This window comes from Garra rufa, chromosome 19 (genome assembly GCF_049309525.1).
Source record: "Garra rufa chromosome 19, GarRuf1.0, whole genome shotgun sequence".
In the NCBI taxonomy this organism is placed as follows: domain Eukaryota; kingdom Metazoa; phylum Chordata; class Actinopteri; order Cypriniformes; family Cyprinidae; genus Garra; species Garra rufa.
In genome coordinates, this window is record NC_133379.1 from 15,888,971 (window position 1) to 15,901,305 (window position 12,335).

At 36.2% G+C, this 12,335-nt stretch overlaps 1 protein-coding gene across 1 annotated transcript; it reads right to left on the reverse strand.

Annotated features, from left to right (window-relative positions):
• Positions 1 to 1,026: 1,026 nt before the first annotated feature.
• Positions 1,027 to 7,210, reverse strand: arl3l1 (ADP ribosylation factor like GTPase 3, like 1). Its single transcript, XM_073824548.1, has 6 exons — positions 6,972 to 7,210; positions 6,661 to 6,804; positions 3,030 to 3,146; positions 2,811 to 2,861; positions 1,718 to 1,903; positions 1,027 to 1,636 (listed from the first exon to the last, which is right to left on the reverse strand). The coding sequence occupies exons 1-6, from the start codon at positions 6,987 to 6,989 to the stop codon at positions 1,589 to 1,591; spliced, it is 564 nt and encodes a 187-aa protein (XP_073680649.1). The 5' UTR covers positions 6,990 to 7,210; the 3' UTR covers positions 1,027 to 1,588.
• Between the last annotated feature and the right edge of the window lie 5,125 nt (positions 7,211 to 12,335).

Below are 12,335 nucleotides of genomic sequence, written 5' to 3' on the forward strand. Positions count from 1 at the left end.
GATCCCCGGTCTCTGCCTCAAACCTCTGAAACCCGGACTCTGCCTCGACCCTTCGACCCATCGGCTCCACCGACTCCACCATGGCTCAAAGCTCCCTCATCTCCACCTCCAGCACCACCTTGGTCGGTTGACCTGCCCTCACTTCGGAACTACACTCCTCTGGCTTCGCCTCATCCCTCCATCCCTCTGGCGGGCCCCTCCCTCTGGCTCCATCTTGGTCCTCTGTCTCTCCAGCTCCACAGCAGCCTGTCTGCAGTCTGCACCTCGGTCACCTGAGCCATCTGCTCTGTCTTGGCCCTTTGGATCATTTGCTTCGCCTGGGTCTTTGGCTCTCCGTCTCCAACCTGGTCTCCTATCCCACATGCTCCGCCTCTGTCAGTCAGCCTTCTGTAGTCGTCAGCCCTTTCTTCACCATGGCTCCTCCCTCCATCGGCTCCACCATGGGCCGTCTTCCTAGCTGGGCTCTGGAGCATCTCCGAGCTCCTACCTGGTTCCTTCCTACGTTTGTTCCATCCTGGCTCCTTCTTCTGTCCGTTCCTTTCTGGCTCCTCCCTCCATCCTCCCTCATGGCTCTCTCCTCCTCCCTCCTGGCTCCTCCGTCCATCTACGCAACGTGCTTTCTGTCACGTTATGGACCTTGTTTTTGTGTTTTCTTGTTTTCCCTGTTCTTCTGTTCAGTTTAATCTGTGACCAAGTTTCTCTTCCACTTGATTGCCTTAGTTAGCTTAACTGTGTCTAATTAATTTAGTCATTAGTCCTTCTCTTGCTTTGGTATAAGTACTCCCTGTTTCTATTCATTCCATGCAGGTTATTGATGTTGCTTGAGTTGATGTTTGGTTGGAATACCTGTTCTTCTGTGGATTACAATTTTAAAGGACTGTTTGAACTGTCTTTGTCGTTGTGCGCTTGATATCACTACGACACCATCTGCGACAGTTATATTGCTTCTATATCTTTTTTAGATCTTCCAAAAATGTTGGAAAACTTCAACAACAACAATCAAATAAATTAAACAACTAGAGAAAATTGAATGTCACAGTTTTATTTCACATAATCATACACATGATGTCCACACAGGATATTAATATGAACTACCATATCCAGTCGTACTGAGATTAAATAACATGGGTTTGACATATCATCTTACACAAAGTACAAGAGTTTTGCTCTGTTAGAGATAATTCTCTGGTGTGACAACTGTCAAAATAGCCTAAGAAGACTATATGTATTTGTGATAGATGCACGGATGCCTCATCCTTATTTTAGGCTGCAATCTGCTTGTGTGCATTATTTATGCTCTGGTATGTCATATTTCTCAAAAATGTGACAGCAAAACATGATTTACAGATTTTAAAGAAAGCTTGTCTAGTCAGAGAGCAACAAAAACTCCCTGTAAGAGATAAGAGGGAAAAAATATTTGTTTAGTTGTTTTCCTGTGAGTCTCTGTTGGTAGCCAATTTACAAACAGGAAGAAAGATCATTAATATAATTACAAAAAGAGTTTGACGAAGTAAATATTTTATGTGTGGTTTACGCAAACAGAAGATTCAGAGAAATTGTACAAAATAACACTAGGAAGTGGGCAGATTTATTTCTTCTTATTTACAATATTGTTGCTGATCCAGTTCATACCATCCTGAAAAAAAATGAAAAACCAATGTGATAAACTATTCCTATAAGAGTAAAATTAAAATAAATTCACTATATATTTACAAACCTGTACACCCTCCCCAGATACGGCAGAACAGGCCTGGATCTGCCACTCTCTGTCCCGGTATGTGTGCAGGTTGAGACCCTCGGCAATCTCACTGGCCGGAGAGGCTGTGGCCAGGTCCTGTTTATTGGCAAAGATGAGCAATGGCACACCCTTTAGGTTCTCCTCATCGATGAGCTCCGAGAGCTCCTGTGAAAAGTGGTCGACACAGAAGAGTCAAAAAGAGTGTAATCAACACCAAAGGTCAGAGTTAAGCATGGTGAATCCCAATTCATGTACTGCTTGGCCTGTACTATGGTTGTATAGTATTTAAAGATTAAACCCAAGACTATGCCCTTAAAAAGTCAATGGGTACCAGTAACTGTTTAGTTACCCACATTCTTAAAAATATCTTCTTTTGTATTCAGCAGAAGAAAGAAATTCATAAAGGTTTGGACCAACTTGAGGGTGAGTAAATAAGTTTCATTTTTATATGAACACTTTAAAAATAAGAATTCTTATAACTGTATTTAATGTACATTGATAATATTGTCTATAAAATGTGTTCCCCTGCCACTTCTTATTTCCACCAGTTTTTTTTCTTTCTCTCAGTTAATCTCTTGCAGTTTATACATAAGAATACCAAATTAATTGTTAAAAAATATATTTTGGATTTCTCAGGAGCCAAGTAAAATTCCCCTGATTATAACACTGTGATATATATTGCAATAGAGGGGAAGTTCAAAATTTGGTTAGGGGACAAGTCCAAAATAATGTAACTCAGGCAAATATCTGGCATTTCAATGCTCTTGAGCAATTGCGGAACTAATTATTGATACACAATAAAAAGTTTAAAGCTATTAAAATGTTGTTTTAAATATTTCCTTTAAATCATCTAATTTAGAAATCACCCATAGATACATAGAATGAGATCTCATTTGATCTGTGCTGACAGCTGTTTCAGTTAAGTCTTGAGACAAAAGACATCCAGCCTGTGCGCATTACAAGTAAAATAAATTAGGAGGTGGATTGCTTGATGCGAAATATATCAGATAAAATGCTTTTCTGGAAAAAGGAGAAGCTGTGATTGTCACAGATTGATTCTGTGTAGTCTTACCAGTCCTGTTTCCTCAAATCTCTTTTTGTCTGCACTGTCAATCACATAAATCTAAAAAGGGAGAGAGGAAAAGGCATATTAAAGAAAAAAAAAAGCTTTTTGAATGATACACAAAACAGAAATGGAATTACATATGTGACTGCAAATACTTTAACAACATTGTTAACGTCACTAAGAAAGTTAACTTCAGAATTTTCCGCCTGAACTCTGCTGTCATACCAATAAATCTGTGTTCTCCAGGTACTTCTTCCAGAATGGTCGAATCTTCCTCTGTCCTCCAATGTCCCACACGTTCAGCTTCATGCTATCACAGGTCACACTTTTAATGTTGAAACCCTGAAAGAACAAAATTAGCACGATACAGCTTTTTTGTAGACTCTCTGTGATTTCTGAAGTTAAAGTGACTTTATGTCTCCTAGTTGTGACTGTATATATGTTACATTGTGAAGTCTTGTAATTACATATTTACATCAATTTAAAAACATATTTGGAGAAACAAATCTCACTATTGTTAATTTATCTCACATTGTAACTTCTTTTTCCTGATGTAACTTTAAATCTCACAATTGTAACTTTCTTCAGCACTATAATTTATATCTCCATGTGACTTTAAATCTCATGATTATGACTTTACATCTCACAAAGTGACTTAAATCTCAGAGACTTGATATTTTGTAACAGTAACTTTATATCTCACAATTTCAACTTCTTAAAATGTGACTTAAATTTCACACCTGTGACTTCAAGTCTAACACTGTGACTTTAAATCTCACAATTGTGATATGAAGTCACAATTCTGAGATGTAAAGTTACATTTTGAGATGTGAAATTTAAAAATTCACAATTGTAATTCAATATCTCATAACCGTGACCTTAAGTTGAGATGAAGTTGAGTTTTAACTTTATATATCTCACAATGTGATTTAAATTTTTACAATTGTGGATTGACATCTTATAACAGTGATTTTAAATCTCACATTTGTGACAATATCACAACTGTAACTTCATATTACAACTGTGACTTGATATGTCACAATGATTTTAAATCTCACAGTTTCAACTTTATATCTCATGATGTGACTTTATATCATAAAATTGTGACTTGATATCTCATAACTGACTTTAAATTTCACAGTTGTGACTTTATATCTTACAATTTTGACTTCAAAGTTCATAATGTGACACAAATCTCGCAATTGTGACTTTGAGATGTCATAACAGACCTTAAATCTTACAGTTTCAACTTTATGTATCTCACAGTTAAATCTTACAATTGTGGCTTGACATAGTATAACATTTACTTTAAATCTCACATTTGTGACAATAAGTCACAACTGTAACTTTATCTCACAACTTTGACTTGATATGTCATAACATTCATTTTAAATCTCACAGTTTTGAGTTTGTATCTCATGATGTGACTTAATATCTCACAATTGTGACTTAAGATCTCATAACAGTGACTTTAAATCGTACAGTTGTGACTTCATAACTTACTGTTGTGACTTTATATCTCACAATGAGACTATAAATCCCACAGTTGTGATTATATGTCACAACCTTGAACTTAAATCTCACAATTGTGACTTTATATATCTCACAGTATGACTTTAAATCTTACAATTGTGGCTTTATATCTCACAACCATGATTATATCTCATAATTGTGCCTTTTATATCTTCAACAGTGCCTTAAATCACATAATGCATCTTTATATCTCTGAGTTTGAATTTACTCTGTCTCACAGTTACCTTAGTTTTTTACTATGAGGCAGAAATTGGCTTCCATAATGAAGGCTTGATTAGGTCACATTCCTGACAACACCACAGATAGATGCAATGTATTTAAACTCTCCTACTCTAAATTTATCCTGCCCCTGAGCAGCCTCCAACTACTGAGACTTTATGGTTAAGTAATCTTTAACCGTGGGATTAAAGACACTGTTGTGGTGCTATTCTTGGAGAGGATCTTCTCTCCCCACAGGCCTCAGCTCTTTACAGCTTTAACTGGATGTGGCATATAATGTCTGTTAACAAAACACATGCTAAACAGCAAATAGTCTCACATTCCATCTAGGTCCCAGGATATTTTAGGTAATCAAGTACCAACATCTTAACTAGTAGCAAACTGTGCGCAGCTGAGTCCAAAAAACAAATCCACGCTAAATGTTGAGTTAACAGCCACCAGTTATAGCCACTCAACCAACTGAAGATACTTTCAGCCAATGATATATGTGTTCAGACTTTTATAAATTGATATTAAGACTTTTTTGTCATATGTGTTGTCTCTATGGCTGACTTCATCCTAATAACTAGCACTAATACACAAAGTGATGGCATGCTCTATCCCTGACCCCTCAACAGTAAACGGAGCACTAAACCAGACTGACTACATTTGATCCTATTAACTTTCTTGGACGATTGCGAGGTTATCATGTCTATTTATACCATTTATTTGGATAGTAGTTTTTCTAGGACAGTAACCGCCATCAAGTGGTTACCTAGCAGTGATTCTATGGGTGCATTGTTGTACAGTGACACACACAATTAAATGAATAACATATATTTTTTAGGGGGTCAAAGGGCAAGGCTGAATGAAAGGACATTTAATGACAACTGAAACAACTGATATTTAGCCACCAGTCTTATAAAGGTTACAATTGTACATATTTTCTAAATGCAGGTGGTGTTCACCTCAGACTAAAACAAAGGCTATTGTGTAAAAAGAAGTTTACATCATAGATTGATTTGTTTGTTTGTTTTAATGTTTTAATAGTATTTTAATTTTATATTTCACTCAAGGTAATTGAGACTTTATTTCTCATAATTGTGACAATTTTACAATTTCACTTTGTATATATTTACTTTGCTTATATTTTGCAACTGCAAATTTATGTCTCATAGTTGTCAGTGTTTTTACTCATATTTCTCATATTAACCACTTTTAAAAATTATATTATATTACATTATTTAATACATTTTTAATATTTCGTATTTTCATTGCAGTTATTTTTTCCCTCTCTCTTAGGCAGACCCCCAAAAGTTATCCTCAAAGTCAAAGACGTGATCATGTCATTAAGTTTTTTTTTCTTCACTGTTCTATTCATCCACACTCTTTTTTTAAAAAAAAGGTGTTTTAAAAGGTTCTTCAAGCTATGCCATAGAGGAACCATTTTTGGTTCGACAAAGAGCCATTCAATCAAAAGTTCTTTAAAGAACCATCTCTTTCTTACCTTTTTAAATTCTTCTTTCGCCACAGAGAACCTTTTGTGAAACAAAAAGGTTCTTCAGGTGTTTAAGGTTCTTTATGGAACTATTTAGACAAAAATGGTTCTTCTATGGCATCGTGAAGCACCTTTATTTCTAAGAGTGCACAGTCTGCCCTCTTTATCACTGATTAACCCGATTCATCCATTTTGGTTGTACAGTCAAGTGTTATCCAAGATGCAGCTAAAGATACACATTGGTTTCAAGCCAAAGAATGACTTTACCACTATGATTTCCAATTCTGTAACTGAAGTGTAACTGTCAAAGGCTTTGAGAATATTTCTACTAAATTTGTTAAGCAGTAAAAAAGCACAAGAAATGTGTTAACATTTCACACCAGCTAATAACTTCACACCTTTCAACAGCCTCAGCAAATTAGGCTGAATTACTCATGAGACATGTTTTTGCCATTCATAACACATCATTAAAGAGTAAATGTACATTCAGGAATGGCAGAGTGCTGTGGTTCTTTTATAACCGCATGTGTCTTGGCTGTCAAATTAACACATGCATATTAAGAAAGTGCAAGGGCAAACTGTAAAAAAACAAGTGCTTTGAAAGCCTCTCGTGGCTGCTCTTCTCACCTGAGTTGGAGTGATGGTGTTCACATCTTCAGAAGCGAGTTGTTTTAACAAAGTGGTTTTTCCGGCATTATCGAGACCGAGAAGGACTATCCGCAGCTCTTGCTCTGTAGTGCCTTTTAGCTTCTCAATAACTGAAAACAAACCCTTGAAAACAAACATTTGTGCCTAAAAGATCTAATTAAAATTAAATTTTAAGTTTAAGGTATGTCCATGAAATCTCCTATCCATCACAGTTATGTGTATAACAATAATGAATATATATATATATATATATATTTAAATAGGCCTTTCAAGCAGATCGAAACACTTACCTTTTGGACTTCTCCCATAGTGTCGTGAATTTGTGGTAGGAAGAGGACGAGGAAAGAGATGGAAAGGCGCAGCTACATTCTATGTGGGATAAATCCAGGTAAGTGTTTGGTTTTCTTATCCGTCTACTGTTCCTTGGATCCTCTTCCCTCAAAATACTTGTTCTTCACTTCACAGGGAGCAGTACCTTTTCTTCTCTATGTGTCTGGCCTTCCTCATACAGTATGTGACATAGGGCAGGATGTGGAGGTGGGTGAAAGTGGGGGAGGAGTTGGATTAGTAGGCCACAATTAGCAATCTCTCCGCTCGCCTCCCCTCCACTCGTCTCCTCCAGCACATCTTCAGCATTAAGGACTTACCTGGATTATCCTTAACAACCACCTGCTTCAGGACAGGCCTCTGAGACTCTCTCTTAGTGCTCTCTTCCATGTTGTCTTCCCCCTGTCCTTTAACATTTACAAGCTTGGTTGGTCCTTGCATCTCACTTGTTGTTTTCTGAACAAACAAGTTACAAGAACAAACAAACTAAACACATAATGTGAGATAAGATCTCATGTCAGTTTCACTACTTCTTGTTGTTTAAGAGACAGGAATTGCAGCTCTACAGTACCTCTCCCAAGCAGCAGAGGGCAGTAGTGTTCAAATTTGAAATTAGGGTTCTTCAGAATGTAATGTGAGGTAAGACAACAGTGTTAGGGTGGGGATCAAAAGATTCAGCTTGGCTAATAGAGTTCTGCAGGGATGATGTATTTTTTGTGGAAACATAGAAACAAGTAAGCACTTCTGGTTGTATCATCCGGAAATCAGTGGAGTTTTTGAATGGGATTTTGCTTAAATGCCTAAAATAAGGTCTGTGGTTTACACAAGCTCCAACAAACCACTATAGTTATTTTGGTAACACTTTATATGAAGCCGGTATTTATATTAGATTATAAGGGTATTCTTAAGGCATTAAAATTAATGAATATTGCATTATAACCCCCCCCTTGTATCATCTCATGAATAATCATAAGAATTTTAAGGCATTATAACATTTACTTATTTGTGATTAAAGCTTTTAAGAATATGATTTATAACACACAATTAACACAATGTTTGTAATGTGGTCATATTATTTATTAGTGGTCTTTGTCCGCTTTCTGTAACTTACTATACTTAAAGCAGACAAAGACTACTTATAATTAATAAGAATTATAAATAAAAATTATTTTTTCCCCTCAAACAGCCATAAGAGCAGATATGAGATCAAATAGATGTGTATAAATGTGTTTGCTTTGAGCTATTTTTATTGTAAGCAGTTTGATGGTTTGCAACTGCATGTCAAGTGAAGTGAAGTGATGTGAAGTGAAGTGTGGCCAAGTATGGTAACCCATACCCGGAATTTGTGTTTTGAATTTAACCCATCCAAGTGCACACACAGTAGTGAACACACCCCCGGAGCAGTGGGCAGCCATAATGCTGCGGTGCCCAGGGAGCATTCGCAGGTTTGGTGCTTTGCTCAATGGCCTCACTACAGTTGTGCTATTGAGGGTGGAAGAGAACCCCCATCTACAATCCCTGCCGGTCCTGAGACTTGAACCTGCAACCTTTATGGTTACAAGTTCCACTCTCTAACCATTAGAGTATTGGTAGTCTGTCCGCTTAATATCTGCTAAAGGCCTCTTCACTCTAAGAATGATAACTATAAAGACAAATATAAAGATATAGTTCTAAAAATCATTGAGTCCACACCACAACTAACAATAAAGGCAGAGAGAAACAATATTATTGGAATATTGAAGAATAGTAGAGTCCACATCACTATAACAAAGGCACAGAGAAACAATATCATTGAAATCACTTTTTTAGAACAATTTCTCTAGCTGATAAATGATAAAAACTTGATACCCAATCATAATCAATCCTGCTATAACAAGCTTGAGAATTTAAAGCGACAGCCGAATGTGCGCTAAACCAGCAATATCGTTCACTGGTGTGGATGATAATAAATGTATCTTTATAGTTATCATTATTGGTGTGAATGGGCCATAACACTTTATTTTAAAGGGTCCCTTGATTATGATTTCATTTTTTTTTTTTACTTTAGTGTTAAGTGTTTCTGTTTGGGCATAAACAACATCTGCAAAGTTACAACGCTCAAAGGTCAAGGCAAAGGAGAATTATTTCCTTTTACAGAATTTGCTTTTTAAGGCCTACAACAAATGGCTGGTAGGAACTACAAGGAGCTTCTTCCTGGGTTTGTGACATCACAAACCCTAAAACTTAAATAAACCCTGCCCCCGGGGACACATTCAACTAGCTTAAAATGGGCTGAAAATTAAAAATCACACACAGAATTATGCAGGCAACAGCAATAATCAAAAAAATTAACATTTATTATTAAGCAAGAACACCCACTGACAAAATTTAAAAAGACAAATTTAATTTATTTGTTTTATTTAAGTGTATTCAACCCTTCTCTGTAATCGCTTTTCACTGAAATAGTGCTAATTCTCGTGCTGAGGCGAAATCTAAGGGCTGCTGTTATTATTATAATGCTGTTTGCCTACAAACCTCAGACTGCCGCTTTGCATTTTACTCGTAGCTGAAATATGTAAATTCGGTATTAAAACAAATAAAATCTATTTATGTTATGCAAGGCAAAAGGAGTTTCCATCATGTGAAACCACGGCAGATAATGCTGTCTGACATCTAGTCCTTGTATGTTGCGTTGTGTAAAATATTATAATTTACATCAAAGAAAAGACTTTATAAATGAAATAAAATGTATACAAATTTCTCTGAAGAAGTGCACCAAATCGGCGGTGCTGAGAACCGCTTTCTCCTGTAGAGGATGCAAAAAGCCTGCGCTCTGACTGTAAAAAGCTAAATAATAACCCAACATTTAACAGCAGCTTATTTACAGAAGATCTACCCAGAACCTATGTAAAAAATATAAAAAATAACCCAACAAAATGACCCAACAAGCTGAACCCAGCATTTGGGTTAAAAAAAGAAAAACTAATCAGAGTTTTTTAGAGTGTACCCATAATGGTAAGGGGCGTGACATTTCGTTTAGCGAATCACAAAACACTGGGCCAGCTAACCAATCTGAGCCCATTTTGTATTTCTAAGGGAGAGACTTCATAGAACCAGGAAGTCAACAGACTATTATAGGAGAAAGGAAACAGCGGTGTATGAACACGTTACTGTGCACCCCATAAACACAATCAAGCCTTTGAAAATAGCTGATTGACCACCCCTTTAAGGGACATTCTACTGACTATAAGTAACTTTGCAAATGTGTCAACAGATTGTACTAAACCTAACCTTAACCTAAAAGTGTACTAATGCTCTAATGAGAGTTAATTGACATGTGGTTGCAAAGTCGCTTATCATCAATAAACTAAGAAGACCATCAAAATAATGTATAACCAATACCAAAAAAACATAAAAACAAATTATAATTAATATTAGCCTAACAGGAAACACTTAAATTAGACTCAGCCACCCCTAACCACCCACAAGATTTAGTTAGTGTGCAGATCTTAAATAGACAAGAGATATGAGACTTATTAAAGATATGAGACTTATTATAAAGTGGATTTAACATGGTGTTCATTATGTAACAAATCATGTGTATTATAATTGTTGTTATGATTATTTATTAAACGATACAACATATTATGTTTTATTTTTATACTGCATTATGCATTCATTATAATGCCTTAAGAATACCATTATTATTTAATGTATTATAAATACAGGTTTGATAGAAAGTGTTACTGTTATTTCCACTATAGTTACAGTGTCAAGAACAATTACAGTGCTTGAAATAGAGAGTCTTTATTCCAAGATCCCACTTCATATTGAATCTTTAAAGCTACTTTACTTTATGACATAAGACCTCAGTAGATACAAGCAGGCAGATAAGGCTTCAGGCAGATAGTCAAAACTTCATCTTTCCCTTGCAAAAACACGTCCCGGGGATTTGAAATGGTCCTTCCTATCCTTTGTATTACACCAAAGAGCCACAGTGTTCCTTTTTCCCTGTTAATGAAAGCAATGGGGAGCATCTCTATCCATAGAGCAGTCAGAATCCAGACTCGCAATGGAGAAGTTCCCTGGTGCATCCCGAGGGCCCTTATCACTGCTCTGCAGACGTACGGCAGTCTATTGTTGGCTGTTTGCTCTTGTAGGGATTCCATAATATTCAGAGGGATCAGGAACCAATTACTGAATGACCAACTAACTCCTCCAAAGATGTTAACCTAGCATGAAGCAGCTTCTCTTGTTGCTGCATTTACTGCCTATCATCTTTAGCATGAGTGAAACTTTTAAAGTTATTACTCATTCTGTGATCATAGTTAGTGTCTCTAACATTTCCAACAGTCTAGCATATTAATTATGGCAACATCATTAGCACTAATTACATTAATTTTAGTCTCCATGATTACATTAGCCTACTAGTCACATGCATGTGTTGACTTACTAAAATTAATTGGTCCCTTAGGAAAATATGAAATCACAACTGAGCTGTCATTAATTTAATTTCTCTCAGCATAGAGAGAGTCAAAGCAAATATAGATGTTTGCTCTTGAGCAAAAGGTAATTTCAGAAGTGATCCTGACATTGTCACACACTGTACTTTTTTAAGGCTGGAATGAGGTGCAATGAAGCAAAAATGGTTAAGCAAATAATAGTCTCAATGATTTTTTGTTGTTGTTGAAGAAATAGATATATTAGAGATATTATTTTACATATATCATATGTTTTTTACAGTATAGAAAGCCTTGTGAAAGTATTCAGTCCCCTTATTTTTTTAAATGTTTTTTTTTTTATGTTGGAGCCTTATGTTAAACTGCTTTAAATTACTTTTTTTCCTCATCAGTCTACACTACATGCACAAAACAGGTTTGTAACAACTTTGCAAATTCATTAGAAGTAAAAAACTGAAATGATTACATTGCATAAGTATTCATATTCTGGGACACTTGAAATGTAGCTCAGGAGCACTCATATTGTTTGTAGATGTTACTACACTTTGACTGTTAAACTGTGGCAAATTCATTTGAGTGAATATGATTTGAAAAGGCACACACCTCTCAGAAAAGGTCTAACAGCTGAAAATGCATATCAGAGCAAAAACCTGAGGTCAAAATAACTGCCTATAAAGCTCAGAAACTGGATTGCATCAAGGCACAGATCTGGGGAAGAGTTCAGAAAAAAAATTATTCGCATGGAAGTTCACAGAAGCATGTAGCCTCCATTATCCATAGTGGAAGATGCTTGGAACAACTAGAACAACTTGGAACAACTAGGACCCTTCCTAGAGCAGTGGGCACTCAAGTTGAGCACCATGATCATTTATGCAGATGGAAGAAACT

Bases quoted from the DNA above. Each gene is read 5' to 3' on its own strand.
- arl3l1 (XM_073824548.1), bottom strand. The intron at 3,147-6,660 runs GTGAGAAGAGCA...TTGTTCTTTCAG, and splicing joins ACACCATCACTCCAACTCAG to GGTTTCAACATTAAAAGTGT. The intron at 2,862-3,029 runs GTATGACAGCAG...CTCCCTTTTTAG, and splicing joins TGGAGAACACAGATTTATTG to ATTTATGTGATTGACAGTGC.